The sequence below is a fragment of the Lutjanus erythropterus genome, chromosome 5 (assembly GCF_056507025.1).
Source record: "Lutjanus erythropterus isolate fLutEry1 chromosome 5, fLutEry1.hap2, whole genome shotgun sequence".
NCBI classification, from domain to species: domain Eukaryota; kingdom Metazoa; phylum Chordata; class Actinopteri; order Lutjaniformes; family Lutjanidae; genus Lutjanus; species Lutjanus erythropterus.
This window is the reverse complement of record NC_139321.1, coordinates 11,594,048-11,618,626: the sequence shown is the minus strand read 5'-3', so window position 1 is coordinate 11,618,626 and position 24,579 is coordinate 11,594,048. Positions and strand designations below refer to the sequence as shown.

The following is a 24,579-nucleotide window of genomic DNA, read 5'->3' as shown; positions in this document are numbered from 1 at the left end:
GCATGAGGTGTAAATTCAGGAGACTCATCTGGCACTTGAAAAATAGCACTCGAGAGGTTAAGTAGAAGTTATTTTTCTGCCACTAGATAATCCTTGGGATATGATCCGTAAATTTGAGTGAAACACAACCTTTCATTATCTACACAAATGCACTGAAGCTACAGTAAGTATGTACAGGGCTGGGGTTGGGTGGGGAGGTAGATGATTTATATGAGGTCCCAAAGTATGAATAGGATTTTACTCTAGAGCTGAAACAATTTTATTAATAAATTAGTTGATTTAATGACCACTGATTGTGTCTATTTTATAATTCATTCATAGTTTTAGTAACCTTTAGCCATGCTAGCACCGTGGCTCCATTTAATAGCAGTGTCTGTGTGGGCACCACGTTTGTCCAGACTGAAATATCTCAGCAGCTACCGAACGGATTACCAAGAAATCCTCTGCAGACATTCATGGTCCCCAGAGGATGAATCCGATGTCTTTGGTTCGAGTTCGGATGCTGATACAGAGTACAATCCTGGATCGATAATATCAAGTAATTTATTACCCCTTGATGTATGTATTGTTGAATTTTTTTGTGATCTCTGAAAAGGAGAAACGTCATCTGTATAGGCAAAGTTCAGCTATCAGAATGAAAAATGATATCAGAACATCTCTGACCTCGTTGATCCCCCGGATTTTCTTCCAGCGACACCAGCAGGTCAAAGTTCTCGCTTGTCGATTCAACTATTTCAGCCTCTACTGGATGGACTGGCTCAAAATGTGGTGCAGATATTCAGAATTCTCAGACGATGAATAATATTGAATTAAGCAGTTCCCTGACTTTTCCTCTAGCGCCACCATGAGGTTGATATGTGGTTGTGAGTGAAATGTCTGCTGACTGCTCATATACTATTGGTTGGTTCTTGCCTATGTAAACACACGTTTTTTACAGTAGGAAAACATGATTGGATTTTGATATAAGAATCAAAGAAATAGGTCTTTTCTCTTTCTTTGGCATATCTTTAATGGATGCTCAATATGACCAGGGATGTGATCTAAGGGGCAAAAAAGCATTTCTCATTTTATCTCGACTTAAAACCATCAGCATGCTAATGATTCGACATTTCACAGGGTTACCAATTAATCAGTTACTCAGGAAATAATTGGCAGATCACACTGAAAATCTGTGGTGCTTAAGTGTTCCTGATGGTTGTGTGATTTGTGCCAAAGACCAAGCCATCCATTTCAGTTTCACCCTGTTCTTCAACTACTATCAGACCTATTTGATTATGAAAAAGGGCAACACAGTGTAGCAATTAGCATTAAATGATGCTTACATTGCCCTCCATTAGAGCAAATGCAAGGGTGGTGTTATACTAATTTGTAAGGTTGTGAAGTGTCCAACACACACATACAAACACACACACCGAGTATTCCCTCCTCAGCAATAAGACCTCTCCATGGATCATTGCCTGTTATAACAGTGTTATTTGGTTACTGACTGGAGCTGTTTTGCATAGGAAAACAACTGATGTACAAGATGTGTGATTGTATTCTGACCACTGTGAAAACAAATGTGGTTTGAAAATCGACCCTGACAGCCTCACACACAGATCTGCATGACTGGTGCAATCAGTTTATATATTATTCATTATTGTTACATGTAACTTGATCCTCTTTCCATAAATATTGCCTGTGATTAGTTAAACTTCTACTTTCTTTGGACATAAATTAAATATTCATGAATTCATTAACCTCTCCAAATAATAATCCCTGTCCTTTGTCTAATGAAAATTAGATAAAGGATCTTTATTAGCTTCTTTTCATTTCAACCTTTAAACCTGCTTTATTTGACACTGCAGCCAGTTTTGTGCAAGTTCACACTTCACAAGAGAGAGAACTAAGTTAAGTTCACACGGATTAAAATCAACTGGTTCACATTCATAGTTCACAATTTTGAATTTTGAAGTTCACAGTCCCAAAGTTCATGTTCATTTCTTCCATTTTGTCCTACAGTGTAGTCCAGTATAAATGTTCTTTTGTTGGGAAATGAAGATAACTGGTCGTTTACAAAATGAGTTTGACTCAAGTGGAGGAACTTTGTAGATGTTGGCTCGTGGTCTCACCCTTTGTTAATGATTTTGTGTGGTCGACATTCGCTCCAGATATTTCCCAAGACTGGTTGGATGCTTCAACTGGATGTGTTGTTTCAAATTTGTTGCCAATGTGGTTAATGTTCCGACTTGTTTTTTCAGACATGGCGGGCAAAATTTGCACAAAAATAAATATGGGATTTTTCCGTTGGAATGCCGCTAGCCACGTCTGAATTGCAAATTACACTAGCAACACCCCCACCCCATCAGAATACTGTTTTAAGTGCCTTCTCTGGTTAGGGATAGGGATAAGGGTTGGGTCGGGTTGAGGTATATTCCCAAAAGGACGTACACATGGACAGCTGCACTTTCTGAAATCCGCTTAGAGCAGTGGTTTCCAACATGAGGGTCGGGAATAATTTCAAGATAATTTGCGGGGGTTGCCAGAGAATACAATAATATATTGTCACAAGCAGAGCAGCTCTCAGTACTGCTAGCCCCTTAAAGACATTCAATATAAGGGATAAGCACTCAGAAACATACAAAATACAGGCAGCCACAAGAAATGAAACAGCTTTTAAAATGACAAGCTAGCACAAAAAGGGGTTGCAAGCACCTACTTGATTTTTCTTGGGGTCGCAATTTGAAAAAGTTGAGAACCACTGGCCTAGAGGACATGTTTCATACATGTTCAGACAGTATTCTGTAACTGGCGTAATGGCCGTGCAGTCACAACGTGGATGTCCACACAGAGCCGTCTGATGACAAAAATTTATGTCACTCAGGCCCTCATGGACCCTCGAGCACTCTCAGACGTTGGTACTGTAAATCACAGTGTGTGGATGCTCACAGTCATTAGTTGCAAACGGGTACAGTTCATCATTAACCAAAACATGAGTATCTTCATACACAACACTGACGTCCACTCCATGTTACCACAGGGGTTATTAGCAGAGTACCAGGTGTCAAATAACCTGGATCTATTGACCAAACTACAAAAGTTATAGCATTAAAATTACAGCTCCACATTTCACATCGGTCTTACTCAGTGTTTTCAGTTTTCATCATTTGTCTGCAATTCTTGATGAAATGTCACGATTAAATTATATTAAATTATAGGCTGCAGATCTTGCATAATTCAGACTCGGCTCATGATTAATATTTGCTTCACAGTTTGTTGCTCAGGTAGAAAAGAAATGTCAGAGAACTGGATAAAAATCTACAGGTCTTCACTTTTCCCTCCTCTTTTCATGGCTTTTTTTTTTTTTTTTTTTTTTTTGCAAGAATCTGGTTCCAAATATAGAACTGCTGAACCCACTGCTGATTGCTCTTGTCCTTTCAAAAATGCCAAATGATCAAATCATGTAGTTCCATCATTAAAGGAGCTGTCAGTGACTGACACGAAAGGCACTCTGGAGCTATTCTGAGGAACATCTCACGTAGCAGCTGAAGGTGCTACACCGTCATATATCAGTAAGTCCCGCACTGTCCTCCAAGCGATGATTGCTTGAGAATCTGGGGTCAGGCTAATAATGATTCCTGCCCCATTAATTTTACTGCTCCAGCCTGGACTGGACCCTCTTAAGGGTGGCATGTGTTTAATTAATCATCTCGTCCTGATGTCTGGTCAGTGGTCACCCTATCCGTCTCTCGCTGTTCCTCTCTGGATGAATAAAGAGGGCTTTTCATCAAGCACAGAGAAATGGAAAAATGGACGACTTAATTAATACTCTTCTCTCTCGTCCTCCCTCCTGTCTTTCTCTTCTCGTTTCAGACTAATAAAGGTGATGCGTTGGCAAGTCGCGTCCAGAACACGCTGGGCTCCTACGAAGAAATGAAAGACCTATTAACCAGCCACTCTAACCAGAGCCACTTGGTGGGAATCCCCAAAGGCAGCAACAACCTGCAGACGCCGACCACCTCGACGACAGAGAGACCCGCCATGGAGTCCCAGCTTTTCACCGAAGCCCTGAGGGGAGGAACAGGTGGAGGAGGAGCAGAAGGAGGTGGGGACAAGAGGATGGGGAACGCATCTTCCACATCCTCGACTTCCATGCAACCTCCTGCTTCCACCACGTCATCGTCATCGAGCGCCACGGCGATCCCGCATCAGAGCTCGAAAAAGTCCCGCAGCTCCATGGACTGGTCGAGGACGGGCCACGGGCAGAGCACCCAAGGAGCAGGCCTCGTTCTGGGGTTAGGACAGAACGGGCAGGGCCAGGTCACAGCAGCTCCGAGTGGAAGAGGGAAAATGTCTTTGTTAGAGGACCAGAGGCACGAAGAGCTGTTTAGCTCGCTTAAAGATGAACTTGGTTTAAAAGGAGACTCGAGTCCTTCTTCCTCCTCTTCATCCTCCTCTTCCTCTTCCTCCTCTTCTCGGAGAAGACACTCTTCACACTCCTCCAAAACTCTTCCTCTCCCAGGTGAGTCCTACACAGAAAGGCTTCAGAGGAAAAGGTCAACGTTTTGGGAGATACACTTATTGCTTTCAATCTGAGAGTTCAGTGAAAAAAATCGCTACAAGGGTTGACCGATATGGTCAAAATATATCACAGTAATTTTAAGATAACAGTTTATATCATGATGCAGTAATTGTTTTGTTAATTGATTAAAACATGGTTTAGAATAGGGATGCTCAAACTGCAGCCCACAGCAGGCAACATCAAAAACAGCGATCAAAGTTTATAGGGAGCCAATGTAAACATGGATAATGTCATTATTCTATAGCCATTTCACTTTTAGTTTGTAATGTTAGGTTAAAGCAAAACAGTTGTCTAATTCCACTTTAAGCTAATGAATTGTGTGATTTGGCTTCATATTTAGTGTACAAACATAATGTTGGTGTCAATCTTTTCATCTAACTCTTGTCTAGAGAGCGAATAAGCACATTTCCCAAAATGTTTAACTATTCCTTTAACAGTACGGGGTCCTGCCTCAGAATGTGGTTGATTAAACCTGCCATTCACACAACAAAAAGGGGACTTTTTATATTTTGATATTCATGGAAAATCTTTGTGTTTGCTGGAGCCCTGAGTGCTGAATGAATAATTTCAGTGCCAAACAGACTCTATCACCTTTTGGGCGGGATTTATGAAAATTAACATCTGCATCTGATGATAACCACATCTTTCAGTTGATTTCTCAACCACCATGCAACGCATAATTTGCTTTGATTGTGATTGGCTCCATCCATCTGGATGAATTTTTTTTTTGTCATTCAACCTTCATTAGATTTTGACAGCACAGAGCAGACCAATATTCCACAAAATAACAGGCGATGCTTTGCTTAGTTTTGACTTTTGTTTTTGGTTTTCTCCTCTCTCCTTCTCTTACAGATGGTAATTTTCGATCTTCCACCATGGACGGTGGCCATTTTAAGTCTTCCACTAACACAGAAAATGGTGGACATTTTAAATCCTCCCCGTTTGAAAATGAGACGGGGTCTCACCTGTCTACGTCCTCCTCCCCGCTGGCTTCCACATCGGTTCTGACAACGCCAACTCCCGGTCTAACCACTCCCACATCTGGACTGACCACCCCCACCTTTCCACCTGGTAGCCTATCAGGGAAGCCGATCGCAGTCCAGCAGAAGCCCACAGCATACGTTCGGCCAATGGATGGCCAGGACCAGGCGCCTAGTGACTCTCCCCAGCTTAAACCCCCTCTAGTGGCTCCAGAGGGATTTAACAACAGTCAGACTTATGGAGGAAACTCCGGGAATGTGAAGAACAAACTGCCAAAGCTGAGTCTCAGCCATGCAGGGGAGGTAAGAGAACATGTCACGACTTACAGGGTGGGGCCGATTTAAAAAATTCCAATATGGTTGGATATTAAGCCAAATACTAGGCCAGTTATACCAACTTTTACCACTAGGTGTTACACATGACTCAGCTGCTCCCGAGTGGAACATGCAGCTTGAAACATAGCGAGTCAGTAAGTTTATTGTAAATGTTTTCACAATAAAATCCTTGTCAAGGTTCTATCCAGTGAACCGCTCGAGGGATTTTAATTTGAAACATACAGGAAGTGTTGAATTTGTATTCACAGACTAACACAGTAACTTTAACTGGACAAACGTAAGCAGATTACCTTACCTTTCCATCTGCTCCATTACTGACTGTACTGACAAACTACAGCTGGTTAGCTGCCTCGCTAACAGAGCAAACAGTCAGCGACAGGGTTATATCAGAGTTATAATGAAAAGGCAAAATGATAAGTTCAGTGTTTATTTACTTTCTAGCAATGTGTTTCACCAGCTAGTTAGCAACTTAGCTCTGCACAACATCTGCTCAGCTGTGATGCACATGATTATACAAGTGCTGCAGACACCATCCACATATCCCATGATGCCTTCCAGTGCTGTAACAGAACAGCAGACATAACAAAACTATGTTTTATAAGTTTGCTGTTTAGCGTTTCAAATTGCAAATGTTACTTTTTGTTGGTGTTTGTGATTTGTCTGTTCAGAAGGTTGTGGTTTATGTTGTTGGTACTTGTCATTTTTGTGGATTTTTGGATTATAGTGAACCAGGAGTGATGTGGTAGTTACGTTTCTTGAGGCCGGCTGAACGATGCACAGATGATTGTGAGGACAGTTCCTGCACTGAGAGCCTCCTTTAACCTTCTTGTTACTTACCAGAAAGTCACTTTAAAATAAATGCTGGTTTAATAGGTTGGTGCAAAATTAAACTGGTTCACGTTCGTACACTGGATCAGACTAGTAGAATCAGAAACTGACTGAACCACAATATTCTGGATGCTAAGTAATAAATGGCTCCCTGATAAGTATTTCACATTATCCCAACACATTTTTTTACAAATTAGATAACAGTTTAGCTAAATGTTAATATTAGTTAATGTGGTAACTGGTTAATAAGCTACATGTTAACCCCAAGCAAAATATTTCCAACTCAACAGAAGTAAATAAACTGAAGATACCCTGTGCACAGCAGTGTTTCTCTCCTGGGTGTCAGCTGGTGCAGGATAGACCACAGGAAACACAGAACAAAATTGCAGTGCACACCAGGATACTAAGATTGACACCATTTAACAGATTATATTAAAAACAAAAAGAAAGCTTTTCTTGCTCAGGATAATTTTTTATTTATATTTATTTTAAAAAAGGGATGGGGGTATAACAGCTGGTGTTTTGCTATTGAAGCAGGTGATTGAAGCGTGACATCACTAAATGGGGTGTGGTCAGAGGTGCAACTCTCAGTTCGTAGTGAGCGATGCAGCAGCGCTTTTCTGTGCCTTGTTTCTCAGTTGGTTTACACATCAGGGAGAAAAGGAAAGCGAAAAAAAAGCAAAAACAAAACACGCATTTGTGTAAATTAGAAATTTTGACAGTCTGTAGTAGTCTCATAATGAACTGACTGAAATAAAAACCCCAACCAACAAAACAACAGACTTTTGAACAATCCCACACCTCCCATCAAATCAAACTTCTTTTCTTCTCGTAACAGATTAGTTTACACTTAAGGACGACAAATCCCTGAATTGTTTTTCCTCCGTAAAATCATGTGTCATGGAAATTAACCAGAGAATTTTTCCATTTTATTTTGGCATAACCAACTTATGTCATACGGTAATAAATAATGAGTATTAATACATTAATAGAACAAATTATTATGCCTTCATTTCTGAGCAATTAGCACTTAATATAGTGTTGCTTATGCTGCAGACATGATGGCTGAAATAAACCCCTCCTTCCTTACAGGCACCTAACATTATTCTGAAGGTATCAAATCACACCTAGCTGGCAAAAATAGACTCTAAAATGTATTCATGAGCGTTTGGTTGAGCTGTTTAACAGTGACACATACTGTCTGCGCTTCTGATTTCGTGGGTGTGAACCCATGTTTGCATTTTTTTAATAATAACCGCAAGTCTCTCTTCGTCAAATCCAGCGCTCGTTAAGTGATATCATGGTGAATATTCACACATTTAGCTAATTGTAATGTCAAATGAATCTGACAATGCAAAACTCCTCCACACGTCTCTCACTCACACTCTCTGACTCACTCACTTAACTCTCCGACCTGCTGCCTCCCTCCCTGCATCTATCTCTCACTCACTTTCATTTTCAAAACAGCAAGAAACACCAGGCTTGATTGTGTGTGTGTGTGTGCTGTGTGAAACTGGTTGACAGGCGAGTAGTCATCCATATCGAGCAAGCCAGCTGTTCCTGTGCTTTGATAGAGCTGGTGTGTGTGTGTGTGCGTGTGTGTAGCACTCCAAATGAGCCCGAGATGGAGCTTTGAGCATATGGCACCGAGAAGGAGAAAGCAAGGGAGACAGGGGAGACAGGGACGGAATTAAAATATACTTTATACTCTCAACACTTTCTTATGGAGGGTGAGGAGCGAGAGTAAGTACATTCATGGCCGTGAGTGCTTTCTTTCACTTTGTTTCACCCACACATCCATGGATGCTCCGTTATCGCCTCCTTACCGTTTAGTTTTCACTCCTCTCATATTTATTCCGGCGAGAGTTTGTTGGAAGGAAAAAAATGTAAACTCAATACCGACTGAGGGGGAGGAAGAGAAGGATACGGGAGAGAAAAAAGGGGAGACTGATGATGTGAGATGGAGGGCTGGGGGGTGTGGGGGGGTGGAGAGGATGAGGCAGGGATAGAGGAAGACAATGACTGACTGATTACAGCACCTTATCATCGCTGTATTTGTTCTGGTTAGATGAGTTATTGGATGTGTTCTGCAGCTTAAACAGCAAATAGCAGCAAATCAGAGGATTGAAGCAGACAACCAAGACTTAGAGGATCCTGACACTCGTTTTATGCTAGCAAACATTTTTACCCTTTGATTAGTGCACTGTAAAAAAAAAACAAAAAAAAACAAAGGAATCATGCAGGAATTCAGTTGTATTTTTCTCATTAAAGGAGACATCTGTAATATATTTGCTATAATAAATAATAAAAAGACCACAACATGTCATCAAACATTAAAACATGTTAAGCTGAAATACCTGCTGCTCTTCAGCTGCAGCGTCCCCCTTTGGAAATTTCAGTTCTGACCCATAACTTTTGTTATTGTTTGCTCATTTCATGTTAATTTGAGTTCAAATTAATTCCAAATGTTCGCTGAATGACTGAGTGTCTGTTTATGAGTCATAAGAATAAATAATCATTAATAATCTTTTGGCAAGAGTAGGTAATAGTTAAATGGTCAAATTGAGCAATCATTTTTAAAATAGATTTTTTCTAGAACTTAAAGACTCACGTTTATCTAAAGAAGAAAAATAAATGATCTCAACAAAAGATTAGTAGCTGGTAAAACTTAATGAAATCTAAAGACTTTGTGCTGGGATCAAAACTCAAATATTAAAGGTTAATAAATTACGAAAAATGTTAGAAATTTTTGCCAGTTTGACTGAAGGTTTGTTGGTTCAACTCAATATCTTAAGCTTATTGAACATGTTTTCTCAACTGAAATAATATCAAGTTTATTTGACCGGAAAAGTTTATTTGTTTTGGATCTTTACAAAATTATCTCAACCTTCTTTTAAAAAACAGTCAGCTAAAATTTTAAGGCAGTAGAGACACTAACTTTTTTAAAGTCAAAAGAAATAGTTTATTTTTGCAGCGTGACTGTATGAACTGAAAGTTAGTAACAGTAATAACAGCGGTAGTCCTAATGTGTCACATGAATTCAAAAGCAGTAAAAGAAATTCCCGCGGAGTGAATCAGCATGATTGATTTTCCATTTAACGGTTTTCAAATTAGTTCAGGTGCCATGACTGTGTTTGAAATACTCAATATTTGGCTCACAGTTCTGTTGGTGAGTGTTCAGTGATTGTGTGTGTGTGTGTGTGTGTGTGTGTGTGTGTGTGTGTGTGTGTGTGTGTGTGTCCATGTGTGCAATAAGCCTTTAAACTGCTGTGGAAGCTTTCTGTTAGCGCTATAGAATTATTGATTCGAGCCCATTATTCCCAAGTGTGTGTGTGTGTGTGTGTGTGTGTGTGTGTGTGTGTGTGTGTGTGTGTGTGTGTGTGTGCGCGCAAGGGAGAGAGAGGGAGGCAGAGTGATACTGTAACACTATTGATCTTTTCCCTCACAGTTACAGTAGGCTTAAAATTACCATTGGACTCACACACACAGAAACATTTAGTTGTTGTCAGCAGCTCAAAGTGTGAGGCACCACGTGATTTCACTTTGATCCAGTTTGAGATATGCTGAAGTTTCATTACATATACAAGCGGCCAGCAGCTTGTCAATACCTGCTGTGTCAAATGCACCAAAAACAAAACTCAGAGAAGAATAATGAATTATTAACAACGTAAAGTAAAGAACACACTTAACGCTTAAAGTCATCACTCAAATCTGTTTTGCTTATTGTAACTTGTCTGAGATATTTGAGCTTCACTGTGCAGAATGAGGCTCGTGCAAAGAAGACAGGAAAGTTTAAATCTCAATGTAACAGAAGCAGAATTTATGACATCATAACTAGTTTGAGGCTAATCATGATCCAGTATGAAATTTACATTAGTGTGATGTGCACTGAGAACGGACTTTTAAGATTAACAGACATCATCTCATCATTGGTTACACTTTGAAACTAAAGATATTTGCATATTTGTAGATTGCAATGAGGGAAAGTGTCGTTCCACATGTGTAAAAGGGATCTTTAACACTCCTGAAAACATGTATTATTTATTTATTCCATTAAATATTAATGGAATAAATAAGCTACAATCAAAGTTAATAAAAGCATCCTTACATATTTATTGGGAGTTTAAAACTCAGCGACGCAGCTAATCTCTTTCATCAGGACAGTGTGGAAGTGGTTCGATCAGATTTGATGAGCCGCTGTCATCCGTTTCTGATTCAAATGTTGCTATATCCTGATTGCTTTTTTCCTAAATGAGTCCTGCCCACTTCAAACCACCGAAAAGACAACAGAGAGAAAATGAAAAACTGAAATCTCAAATGTAAAATAACCAAAACAGTTCAAACTTTGAGAGAAATTAATTGGACACTTGGGGACAGCAGAAAAAAGTTAAAAAATAAACATTTACATCTATTACCTTGTAATGTGTTGGCAAGCATATTTATATACAGCAGACATGGAGTGACAATGTCATTCGTTTGGAGACACATCTGTGGCCATCTGGCAAATGTAAGTCTAATGTTCACTGTCCTTTTACCACCAACTCCTGACAACTCCAGTTGCTAAATGCTGTTTTGTGATCACTAGCTAGTCACTGTCTTTGTCTTCTGTTCGGTGCAGGGCAGGGTTAGTTTAGCACGTTTTAGCAGAGATCTAGAAATTACACGAGACAAGGAAAACTCAGCCAAAACAATAAAGTGTCAGGGTTATAAATCAAAACAAGGAGCTGAAAAGTTGGGCGATTATTCTCTGTGGGTTCATGGCGACAGTTGACACCTTGGTAACTTTGTCTGTCTGCTGTTGGGTGTTGGGAAGGTAGCGTTTTTCCACTGAACCAAAGCAGTGACGCTGCAGGCTGTAAACCCAAACCAAGCACCTGAAAGATACTAAAACTTCTGGTAGAGCTGAGTGGAAGAGCAGAGTGGGTATGACTGACCACTGTCCACATTACATATAATCATTTGATGAATTGTTAATATAAAAATCGTATTGCTTTTCAAAATTCTCGTAACATGTAAAAATACCTTTAAACCAATCCTTTGCAATGTACCAAGTCTTAAGGTATCATGAAGTTACATAAATTTAATAGACTAATAGGGAAAAAATGTTATGTTTTACCCTTTAAAGGGGTAAAAGAAGACTCCTATCAGAGAAACATTTATCCTTTACAGAAACGTTTGCTTCGCATGGAGTCGAGCTGCCACTATGCTTTTAGTGACATTCAATTGCTCACAGTCACCATTGCATTCTCATTCAGGTAAACAACGTTCGAGTCAAGTGGATGTACAAGTATATTTGTGAGGCCCCGCCAGCGAGGCTGCGAGAAGGTAAACATGGAGGTGACAGGTGACATTTCCAACAGCACTGTGACAAGTTTCATTTACATGTAGTTCAAAGTATAGAGCTGATGTAATTTCACACTGATTTGAAGGCCTGCTGTGGTGTTTCCGTCAGGCGTGTGTGGAGGTGCACACGGCGCCTCGCCACTAATGTAGCGGTAAATAAGAAGCAGGGTAGACTAAGACCTCCAGTCAGTAATCACCATGAGGCTAACACCAACCAAATCAATTCTGCTCTCAGAGAAAGCATTCGTTTATGCCTTTTTGCATGAAAAGATCCTGCCTTTATATAACACACTGGTTTGATAAATGTGAACGTGGGAATATACATTTATAAAAAAGGATGTCAGCCTGAGAAGCTGCTTAAAGAGAATTGAGATGGACTTACTCAGTACTGCTTTGTGCCCTTTAAAGAGACAGTTCACTTTAAAATAAAATATGCGTAGCCTATTTTTCTCCTTACCTATAGTGCTATTTATCCATACAGTTTGTTTTGGTGTAAGGTGCAGAGTTTGGGAGTTTGGCTGTGCAAAAGTCTGCCTTTTCTCCAATATTATATTGTAATATAAAATATAAAATAATTTCTACTCTCTGCTTTATTTCTGCAGTAGAATCTTCTAGGAACTACTTTCTGTTTGCTTAGAAAGAAAGTAGTTCCTGAATGAAAAAAAATCTAGATGGATAAATACCATTACAGGCCAGTGGTAAAAAATTTATTTTTGATTTTGAGGTGAACTGTCCCTTTAATGTGAGGACAGTCAAGGTTGTTTGTGTTAACAAATTTATGCAATATAACATTTTATGTAGTGGCAGCTTGACAGAAAAGATGACTTTTACAAGGCAGTTTGAAACCTGAAAGTCATAAGTTGTGATGCAAATCAAATTTAAAATGCTTGAAATAATCACAGTTATCACAGCAAGAGAACAATTGACAGGGTCATTTAGCAACTTTTGTAATGTGAAAAAGTACAATGGTAGTAATGAACCCACAGAGAGTTGTCGCCAAGTGCTGTCGAGAGCATTTCAGCATCTTTCAGCTCATCGTTTTGGTTTTACCGCCCACAACTTAACTGTTTTGATTCAGTCTCACTGCTCTCTTCAACCCTGTTTCAAGCAATATCATGCAGCTGTTTTCAGTGATAAACCCACTGCAACCTCCCCACCAAGCAACAAACAGCAGACCAATAAAAGTTAGCAATTAGCTGGTGAACTTAGTAAAGCGTTTAGCAGCTAAAGAGCCAGATATTTCCCTCAGGATTTGGTGGAGACCAAAACAGAGGTAAAAGGACAGTGAATATTGCATCCACATTCATCAGGTGATAGACAGATAACTTCAAATCAATGCCAGTGTTGCTCCGTGTCTGCTAGAGAGCTCTTTGATAAAAGGTTAGCTATAGCATCTGTATTGTAGCTTGCTCCAATCCTCCAAAAATGTTTTAATACTGCCTTTAAGATTACAATTATGAGCACAATTGAGTCAAAGATGTTTAGTAGCAGATGTTTCCAAGAATGGTAAAGCTGTAATTTATTCAAGGTAACAGTGTGTTTCCTGCTAGCTGTTGACGTGAAATATGATTTCTGGTTGAGTCATGTCAGATAGATACAGCTCCCATGATCCCAAGCTTCTTAAAAACATCATCAAACTACATCTAGGGGCAGAACTTATATGTTGTGTGTTTAAAAAGAAAAATCTTAAGATGCTTTACTTTGTAATATACTGATGGAAACATGCATCAGTAACAGTCTATAACCACAGTGAAGCAGTCATATTTGGTATGGATGAGAGAGCATCAGAAGGAGCAAAAAAAAGGAAAGACAGTTGAATATGAATATATTTTACTGTCCCAGTGAAACCTATTTTGATTTGAAGTTTAGCGGAGAGTTAAAAGTGAAAAATGAAGAAAAATATTGGAGAGAAAGATGGAAGATGCAACAATGAGGACAGAAGCTGCAGTGGCTGCAGAAATAAAATATCTGAATTAACATGAGACCTATTCACGGAAAATCGTGTGTTTGTTTTTCGGTGAGCTATGGATTTAGAGCCTCCGAATAATTTACTCCAGACTGTAGAAGTCAACAAATGCTTAAGGAAGCTTTCCCTGTTTGTACATTCATTACTGTAACAGTGCAGATGGATAGTCAGGCAGACACGGGGGAATAGCGGTAAAATGTGGAGAGGGGGGTGTATATAAAATTACTGTATATAGAAATACCTTCTCTGAGGAAATAAAGAAGAGGCGAGAGAATGTGGGGATGAGGAAAACAGGGATAAAATATTTTCTCACTTCCAGCAGAACTAGAAGAGAGTTATGAGGAGTCTGCCAATGCAGCAAACAGCTGGCTTCATTTGCATAATACCCATCAGGCCCTTCTTTCCCTCAGGCAGCCTGTCAACTCACGACCGAGACATAGACGCATATACACACTCGTGACACCACCATTCACTGTATCAGTACCTATATAATTATAGGCACCACGTACCTTCTAGAAACTTGCAGCAGTGATACCAGATATCAGTCGTATGAATTCAAGGCTCCTCTGTGACCCAGTGAAAGCTTTTTAACGCTTTAATTTATTTGATTTTCATAAAGCAGACTAATTGCCTCTGCAGAGAGAGGGAGATGGAACGATTTAGCTTTTATGCTGATAATAAAATGATCGTAAAATCATCTTCTAGAAACAAAGAATACAGTCCAATGAATCAAACTGCTCTGGAGTGGCTGCAGTGAGACAGGGAGGAGGGCGCTCGGGGAGAAATACACCGCAGCCAAATAGCGGAGGGGAGGTCTCCCATCAGGAAGGTGCTGCCGGGGTGTCATCACAGCAATAGCCACCCGGCGATAAGAGAGATCACAGAGGAGCAGCCCGGGCTGGTCTCTGTGGGTTTTAAAGTTCAAGATTTTAACAGCTGAGATCATCTTCTGGTTTTTACAAGCTTGGAAAGCTCATATAGAATATATCAAGAGAAAAGTGTGTAAAGGGATCGGACTGTCAAGGACACTTCAGATTCTGCTGCACTTCATTCTATACTGTTCACTATTGTGCATACTGCAGAAAAAAAAGGCAAATACTAAACTAGGGCTGCAGAACTGAACATGATATTACTGAAATCACAATATGGCCAAGTGCAGACACCTGCAGGTTTTTTGATTGAAGAAAATATATGTGACAAAATCCATTTATAACAAAGAAGTGTGGTGCTGCAGAGATGCTCTGGACTAAAAATCTTGTTCTCCGGATGTAAGAACAGATGTTTGTTTGGTACAGACTCCAAAAAAATGTCACATTATAACAATTTTATTTATTTATTTCAGTAAAACTGAAAATTGTAATGCAAAAATGGTAATTCCTACTAAAAGTATGGCATATCACAACCAAAATTTAAAAGCAAAATAACTGCAAATGACTATCAAGCAGCTCTATACTAAACATTTGAATGTATTACAGAAAAGAGCAATAAGACTTTTAAGTAAGGTGAATGCAAGAGAAGGTACCAACTGACCTTTTATTAAATCACATGTCTTGAAGTTGAAAGATTTAGTTGATTAAAAAAGTTATTATTCACATATAAAGCCAGAAATAGACTTTTTCTGAAAATGGCCTGTGGAATACTCTGGACAGTGATTTAAAAGTTTTGTTTATCTGAACATTTGCGTTCTTTCAGTACACCACTGTGTGTTGTACTGGGATCTGCGCCCTCGGTTACAAGATGATCTGGAGGAGGCAGTGCTCTGTGATAATGACTCCATGTGAACGGGGTGGTGTTGGATAACAAAGTGGTGATGTTATGTCATGTTATGTGACGACGTACAAGCAGCGAGTAAGCGAATAGCGTGTCAGCATCAGCTAAAACATTGCAGACAAAGTCAAAAGTACATCACTGCGTTTCTCTGTACTTTTCACAGATTGCTTTCTCCTGAGAGAGATCACACACACACACACACACACACACACACACACACACACACACACACACACACACACACACACACACACACACACACACTCACACACTCACACAGACAGTATTGTGGTTTTATGGCCACAGACGCCACAGAGCAGTTAGTTATTAAGCGATGCTTTTTGTAAGACAGGATATGATTCTAGATGAACTGTTTACCCTGAGGATTAACAGTATAGCTCTGTTGACTGGATTAGCTGCAATGATCAGCATTGATCTCTGCTGCCTCTATAAGAGGTTGATTGTGTGTATTATCACCCCTCAGAGTGCCGTCATCCTGCTCCTAAGTAAATCCCCCCCACCCCCTTCACACCATCTGAATTGGCCATTTTTCAAGAGGCCGGTCAGATGAAACTGCTGTTATTTAAAAATTTCCAGCCACGCATCGCTGGTGAGTCTGAGGTCTGCGGTTCGAGCAGGGGCCAGGACCGAGCGCTCGACACGCAGCGGCTCCCGGTGATAGTTGACCGGGGGTCACGGCAGTCAATCCCTGCACTTTAACTGCAGCTTCCACATGGTTCGCTGGAGTGATTTGGGGGCTTAGTGAGCCAGCAGTGGCATGTACCTGATGTCATGGGTTCACACAGTCAAGACTTTAATTCATAGTTTAAAGCCGGAGTCTGTGACATTTTAATAAAACAGTTATGAGCTGGAGGAAGAACTATTCAGATGCTCTTATACTGAAGTGATGCATTCAGAATATTACTTAAGTAAAAGGACACTTTTATAAAGTATTAGCAGCAAAACATAGGTGAATAAATTAACTATATGAGTGAATTATTATTGTTGACTTGAATATGTAAGCAGCATTTCATTTTTTTAATAAATAGTAATAAATATAATTTCAAATTAAACAACTTTATTTAGGAATATGTGCAATGCACAGCACCATTTAAATTAAAATAATAAATCTCTAAAGAAAAAATGAGACTTTAACGTTTTGGTTGTTATGCACCCATCTTATGCTGGGTTTCCCCTCAACAAGCTTTTGGTACCAGGTACATTTCCCACTTTTGTTTTCCACTGCAGCTGGTACCTCCCCAACGTAGGCGGGAATCGTAGCTGATTGTCATAGTGACACTGGATCAAACTGCCGTGACATCATCTTCAATGGGACACAGGAACAATGGAGGAGAGATCCTTTCACTGGCAACCAAACACAAGAATGCCTGCGCTTTGACAATTGACCATGGCATGGTTTTGCAAGCTGCCTTTTTTAAAAAATTGGTGTTGAGTGAATAAAAAAAAATTGTGGTCGCAATTTGCGGTTGGTGTGCAGGCTGTCCATGTCGAAGTGACAGCTCTCTCTGGCCAGTCAGTGGTCTGTTTTCACTCCACCACTCAGCTCGCCGAGTTACTAAAAAAGTAAAAGCTAACAGCTACTTTGACAGTGGAGAACCAAATAAAGCATGATGAGCTGAGCTGCACCATGCAGCAGAAACACTTGTAACGTAATTTAATAACGGTGGTTACACTTAATGTGAAGTGTTAACTGCGTGAAAACTACCTCTGAGAAGTGGCTAAATGGAATGAATGTGAGGGTTTTGGGGCCCCTCGGCTCAGTTGGCAGCTTTGCCCAGTTCTTAATCCAGCCTTGAAGATAACATGTTTTGTATGAAAAAAAAATCTGTAACTAAAACTGAAATAAATGTAGTCAGTTAAAAAGAACAGAATTTCCCTCCAAAACAGTCGTAAGTCAGCAAGTCGAGTAACAGGCTGTAAGTACAATAAGTAACTCATCTGATGTTAAACACAGTTAAAATTTCAGCATTTTGGTTAGTTTTGAACACCAAAACTACACGTCAGGTTTAGAAGAAGGTCCTGGATTGGATTAAAATAAATACATTATGTAACCTGAGGTAAGTTAATGCAACGCAACGTAACACTCACTGAGCACAAAAACTTAGTTTTCTTGGTCAGTATAGCGCACACTGAAGAATTTATCGCTTCACTTGACTACATTTACCCCAACAGTAACTGGACATCCCCATGAAATGTTCCAAATTATACATATTTAATCACAGTATACACATATTTAGTTACTTTGCAGCACTGATTGGAGGTAAACAGTTGTTTGAAGGCTGAGGCTGCCTGTGAACAGCTAAATCTTGTGCAGCAGTGACGTGTCTGTCTGCAGCCAAAGAAGATTATTTCATGTGTCACAGTCATGATACACAGAAAGGCCTTGAGACGACTTAAATCCACATTTCTAGTATATTGATTTCTTTGGGCCCTTTCTGTTCATTATATACCCACTATATCATCTCTTTTGATCTAGCTGGAGCTGCCGGTTCTGAAAGTACATTTATTCTTTTATATGCCCACATGGTGCCAAATAAAGTGGATTGCCCACTCTCCTCTAAAAAATAGCTGTTTTATATTGTTCCAGTGGTAAGACCATGCATCATACTCTTATGAGGCTGCAGGCTACTTCACATAATATGTTACAGAACTTAGTGTTTGATGGATATTCTTTAAAAGAGGGGTGTAATTTTTTAGCATCATTCCTCATTATTTCCTAATTCTTTCTTTTATGTTGTCCTGAACTGATGTGTGATTGATAATGACATACTGCACTGTTGTAATGCGATATTATTAATTCCTCAGGATGTTAATGTAATAAAACATCCTAGTTAATACTTATACATCAGGACGAGTAAAATATAATAAATTACTGTGTAACTTCATCTTAGACAATAAAAAACTGGTCCGACTATTCCGTAGCAGCTTATGTCTGGTGCCCATAAAAATATGGTAATAAAAATCTTTATTGCTCTTGGCATTACAGAACAATACACGGAGAACCCCTACTGCTAGCTCTTTAGTATTATTCATTAGGTTCTGATACAGGCCAGTGGCTGCTCCTAACTTTGTGTATGTGTTTGTGTGTGTGCGTGCGTGCGTGTGTGTGCGTGCGTGTGTGTGTGTGCGTGCGTGTGTGTGTGTGTGGTAGAGCCTTTTAATAAAAAATGCCCCGCTGGGCTCTGCGTTGCCAGTTTGCCAATCAGAGCATAGCCACGATATGCAAATCACACACACACACACGGACGTAAACACACACACACACACACAACCGCACACACACACACACACACTCACAGGAGGAGCAGGCACGCACACACACATACACACACACACACGCAGTGGGTGAAGGAGTGTTTTGATCTACCAGGGCCATTACAGACATTTTAAAATCCTATGAATATAAAAAAGAGAGCGAGGGAGAAGGATGGAAGTGAGAGGAGGAAGATGAGAGAGATGGGGGGAGAGAGAGGGAGGAGAGATATGAGCGGGGAGGAAAGTGAGAGGAAACAACATTTTCTGTTCTCTCTCTGTTTATTATTAAGTTCTAGGGGAGACTGAACGGCAGAATGCATCTGAGAGATTACACGGAAGATAGACGATTAAATGGCTCCCTCAGCCGTTCTTTGCCAATTTCTGTGCATTTCTCAGGTGTGTGTATTGTTCTTTGATATTAAAGGAGTCTGGCAGCGAGAGATGAACCTCGCCACAAAGCCTGAGATTTATGGAAATGCTCGGTATCAATAAACATGAAGCGTGATTGGTTGATTGAACAAAAGGCATCCTGCAATCAGAACAAATGCCTCGTCATTGTTAGCGGCGTGTGCAGTCGGTTACATCACTGCTGATTTAATGGACATTAATATATAAAGAAACTTAGTCAAACAGCCATGACTGATGATTAACAAGACAATGATATCTGGGCTGTGAATTATTACACTCCATTGACCATATTACATAAACTTCCTACTTAAGTCTTGAGTTAAGATAGGAAATCTATTACAGAGGCAAGTCCGAGCTAAACTCAGGAGTCCTGTCTTATCTCAGGTTTGGAAATGTTTGTTCTTTTTTGTCTAGAAAGGAACCCTAGATTTGTGAAATTTTCAAAACTCTTGCACATCCTAGATATTGTATTGCATTCAAACATGAAAAAAAATGTTGTTGTTGTTTCATGAGTAGCAAAAAGGGGCTATAACTAGCATTTTGTTATATAACCCTGCAATGTAAAGTAGCCAGGTTTCCTACAACAGTATGATCTGTCACCTCAGGACTTACCTGCGGATGTCAACAAAGGTGGGGTGCACTGATTTGTCTCACTGCAAATGTTCTCTTTTTTTCTTTTTTAGCTATGTAGCCTGCTTATGTTTGTTTTTATAGTCTAAAAAGATGATGGTGATGCTGAAAAGAAGTGCTTAGAGTTTATATAGACAAATTTGGCGACGTACTGGAAGTTAACAAGCTGCCATTGCTGCAGTGGCGTTTCCCTACAGTTTAAACGCAAATTAATGCAAGCCATCATAAAAAGTTTACTTTTTTTTTTTTACTTTTAAACTTACTTCTGTAACATTGCTTTTTTTAAGCTACTGTAAACGAGCACTACCATTAGCAAACACCACTGTTAGCTTATGCTAGCCTACACTACCATTAGTTAATGTTACCTAACAGTACTGTTTGCTACCATCAGTTAGTTCGATAGCAATTACTACAGGGGGATATTGAAAATTAGCACATGTCAAAGGACAATTTCCTATGTTCAAGGATAGGGATATTGACTTAGGAACTCTTTATCTGTCATGGCCTTTTCCCCTTAATCAGGTCCGAACCCTAATTACTATGGTAACCAAACGGAGAGGAGAGGAGAGGAGAGGAGAGGAGAGGAGAGGAGAGGAGAGGAGAGGAGAGGAGAGGCAGCTAATAGGGTGATTAGGGGGGAGGAGAGCTGCTGTTGAGAAAAAGACTTTGTGTTGGATTATTTTCTCCTCTTAGGAGCTTACAGAGGACCAGCCGGTGTTTTACACCTCAGCTCTTAACACCCCCAAATCCCCCGATTTAGACTTAAACTGCATAGAGAGGAGAGGGAGGAGAGGAAGAAGGGAGGATGAGGAAAGAAACATGGGGGAGGTAAAGGGGCAGAGAGAGGGAGAAATAGAATTAGAGGACCAGACTGATGAGACAAGAGTCAAGACGGGAGATTAAGTGAGGAAAGTGTTCATTTACGTTTATACTGTCAGAGTAATCACACATTATCTTTCACAGGAAACAACATGTTACTTTGGAATAATCAGGAGAAACAGACAAAGGAAAACTTCAATTATAAGCACACAGGTGATAGAGGGATTTTCACAATGTGAGAAATAGATAAATATATCCGACTTTTAGGTGTTATTTCTCGCTGATGAAGGAGAGAGCTGAGGCTTTGAATGACAAAAGTGTGTAGTGTGTGCGTTTGTGTGTCACAAGCTTTGCTCACTTGTCATCCTGCGAGTGTGTCTGCACCACCACGGTGTGAAATACTGCAGCAGTGCTTTTGGCTGCAGTGTAAACACACACAGCTTACCTGTGAAGTCACACGGGTCTCACCTCATTTTATAGCTCTGTGGTTGTCAGCGTCTGGGCCGACGGCCAACGCTGGCACCTGCGATGCTGCTGAGATGTCTCTGCTGGGTAACCTGTGCAGATGTAGCCTATTCTTTAACACGTTTTATAGCACTTCTACCAGACAGAGGAGGAGGTACAGAGGAAAGATATCAATGCGGGACCAAGACTCTCCAAAAATAAGGTCTGGATTGTTCTGCAAGTTGGTCATCAGCACTGACTTGCCAGCCCAGCTGTAAATGCATTTCATTCACAAAAGAATTTTTGCAGCATTGTCCCTTTGGCTGACTCATCTTCTATATGAGAACATCCATACTTCATGTTCCATGTCAAACACGTAACAGAACATTATGTTTAAGTTTCGATCCTCTTACAATTTAAGAATTATCACAACCCAAAGGAAAAAAAAAGTTCAAAATAAGAGCTTGTCTTTGTGTCTCAAAGACATAAATGAGCTCAGTTTAAGACCATTTTTTCATAATTCTTAAATTTGGCTCCTGAGAAATAGCCTCTGTCATATCTTGGCCAGATACTAATTTGAACCCAGTTTAAGATTTTATTTTATTTTATTTGTCTCACCATACCAATCTTAAATTTGTCTTAAGTAATCAGCTCTTGAGAGAGTCGATTTTATCGTCAGAGTGAAACAGGGAACAAAGAGAAACTTTCTGTCCAGGAGAAACATGGTTGCTTGTGGTAACAACTCGACTTATGATGATGGATTGTAAGCAACTGGCGCCAAGCACCATGGAAAATTGAAGAAAATTCAATATTTTTAATTCGGCACAGTTTCTTTCCACTTGTGTCCACATTAAGATATATAAATTTAAATAATTAAAAAAAAATCTCAGGCTGAAGCTGCCTCTCTAGAGCACATCTTTTCTCAAATATAAAGCTGCAGTTCATCAGAGCAGATCCCATGTCTGCCTGAGTCTTGGCAGGACTGCCTCTTAGTACTTTGCACTATAAGAAACTTGGAAGTCTCTTCCTAGTGGATGAATTTGTAAGTTGAACATTTTAGAGATGTTTGTTACTATTTCTGATGCTGTATGCGCTTGTGCTTGACTGGTTCTATTTTGTTGTGTGTCTCATTTCTATTCTGCTGCCCTGTACAAGTTTATCTTGGATCTTGCGAAAGACATCTCAATGATGTTCCCTGATTAAATAATGGCTACATATTTAAAGAAATATGTATTGATCTTCTCTCGGCATTTCCATGTGTTCGTTTCAATTAGTACCGATTTTGCAAATTGAACAAGTGGTTTGTTATTTACCACTTGAAGACTAAGACAGGTGTTGCTTGTTAGCCACTCGCTAACGAGGAGCACATCTTTAGAAAGACAATGAGCGAACAGCTTGTCTTCTACCGCTGAATTATTGTCTAAATAAAACACTTGATACGTCCTGATCTAAACAAGCTGCTTTTGTCTTTGTCTTCTACTGAAGGTGTGACACTCCAAGGTAGAGCTGTCACAGTGATGGGATTTCACCTGTGGTTATTAAGGTTGGCTCAACATGCAGTATGCAGTATTAGAGCCATTCTTTTGTTTGTTTTTGCAAAGTACTTCACTGGTGATAAATGAAGTAAGTTTGTGCTGTAATGCCAAGTGTAGCGAGCAACTTAGTGGTCTCAGCAAGCTAGCTGCTGTCTGCTAGGTACACAAGGTTGCAAATTATTTCCTGCAGTTTGACCATTTCTTTGTCACATGTGCAAATGTTGTTACCTTCAGGGTATGTCTTATCAAATAAATTTACATACAGCAGGAACACAAACACACTGGTGCCTATCTCAGAGCAGAACCCGCAGACTTATGTGTAACAATTAAGCTAACGGACCTCACACTACAGTATAAGACACAAATCCAGCCTAGCCCTCTTGTCATTTAACTGGCTTCAAATGAGGCTTAATGTTAACACAGTTTCTCTTGGCTGTCCCTCAGTATTACAACATACGTCCAACATGTGGTGGTAGTAGCCACATTAGCCGCGCAACATGCTAATACTGAGTTTAACAGGTTAACCTGCGTCAGAACTTGTGAAGCAATGATGCATTCATTTAACATGCATTGAAGAGTAGAAGAAGAAGGGCCTAACCTCATGAAAAAAAACCAAAAAGATGAACATAGCTAGGGCGACCAGATGTCCTGAAAAATTCAGGATAGTCCTAAATTATAATCAGCTGTTCCAAATCCTGTACTTTTTGTCCCAAACATTAGTTATAGCATAGTAATAGATAATATGAACAACAAATGAACTGGTGAAAATATTCTGATCAAATCAGTTATATAGGCTGTAATTCTCGCTTTTAGTTTTTCAGTTTTTTTTGGGTTTTTTTACACAATTAGTTTTTGGAAAATATGTATTATTGATCTGTTTTCACTTATACTGGTAGAACGGATTGTTGATGCCATTCGAGCTGTTTAAATCAGATGATGGAGAGTGCAGCTGCCACTGTGGGAGGAATTCATCATAAAAAATGTCTAAAAAGCATGTGTTTGCAAGCTTCTACCGCTTAATGGCAATCCTAGCTGCTGAAAGCATGTTTAAAATGACTGTAACACACCTGTCACACTGTGCTTCATGTCATCCTTAGAAACCCTGATCTTCATAATATTAGTAACAAATGTTCTCTAAATTATTCTACTTTAACACCTCTGGCATGTCACACCCACCCCAAACTCCCTCTGTCCCGAATTTCACCCATTTTCATCTGATCACCATAAACATAGCGGTTGTTGTGGTTGGTTGCATCTTCTGTGTTGTTTTGTCAATAGATTGTTATTTCAAAATTGCGGTTACTGAAACGGCCCTACTCCAAGATGCACAAATTTTATCTAAAGAGGCAAAACTTCAAGCGATATTGGTGGCAAAAATTCCACTTGTTAGCGAAATGCTAGAGCCCAACTGAAGTACAAATAGCATCATTAAAGATGATTGTGAATAAAACAGTCGTCTGTTTTGCATGCTGAAGGGACGTGGAGATGTTTTTTAGAAGTGTGGAATCTACATAAAATGTCCCATCAGTGTAAGAAACAATAATTTGGTTGAAATGATGCCATTTATTTTGTGGACAAAAGGGATTTATTCAGTCCTCTGGGAATTTTGAATGTGTGTCTGTGTGTGTGTGGATAAACATGCAAATGTATAGAGGAACACACACACAGACACACACGTTTGAT

At 39.8% G+C, this 24,579-nt stretch overlaps 1 protein-coding gene across 2 annotated transcripts in view; it reads left to right on the top strand.

The window, feature by feature from the left end:
* aff2 (AF4/FMR2 family, member 2) overlaps window positions 1-24,579 on the top strand; it is a 199,190-nt gene that overhangs the window by 63,504 nt on the left and 111,107 nt on the right. For both annotated transcript variants that reach the window (XM_084718806.1, XM_084718804.1), the window contains exons 3-4: window positions 3,853-4,501; window positions 5,414-5,844. In XM_084718806.1, the coding sequence (XP_084574932.1) occupies window positions 3,853-4,501; window positions 5,414-5,844 (1,080 nt within the window). The remainder of the gene's footprint in view (window positions 1-3,852; window positions 4,502-5,413; window positions 5,845-24,579) is intronic.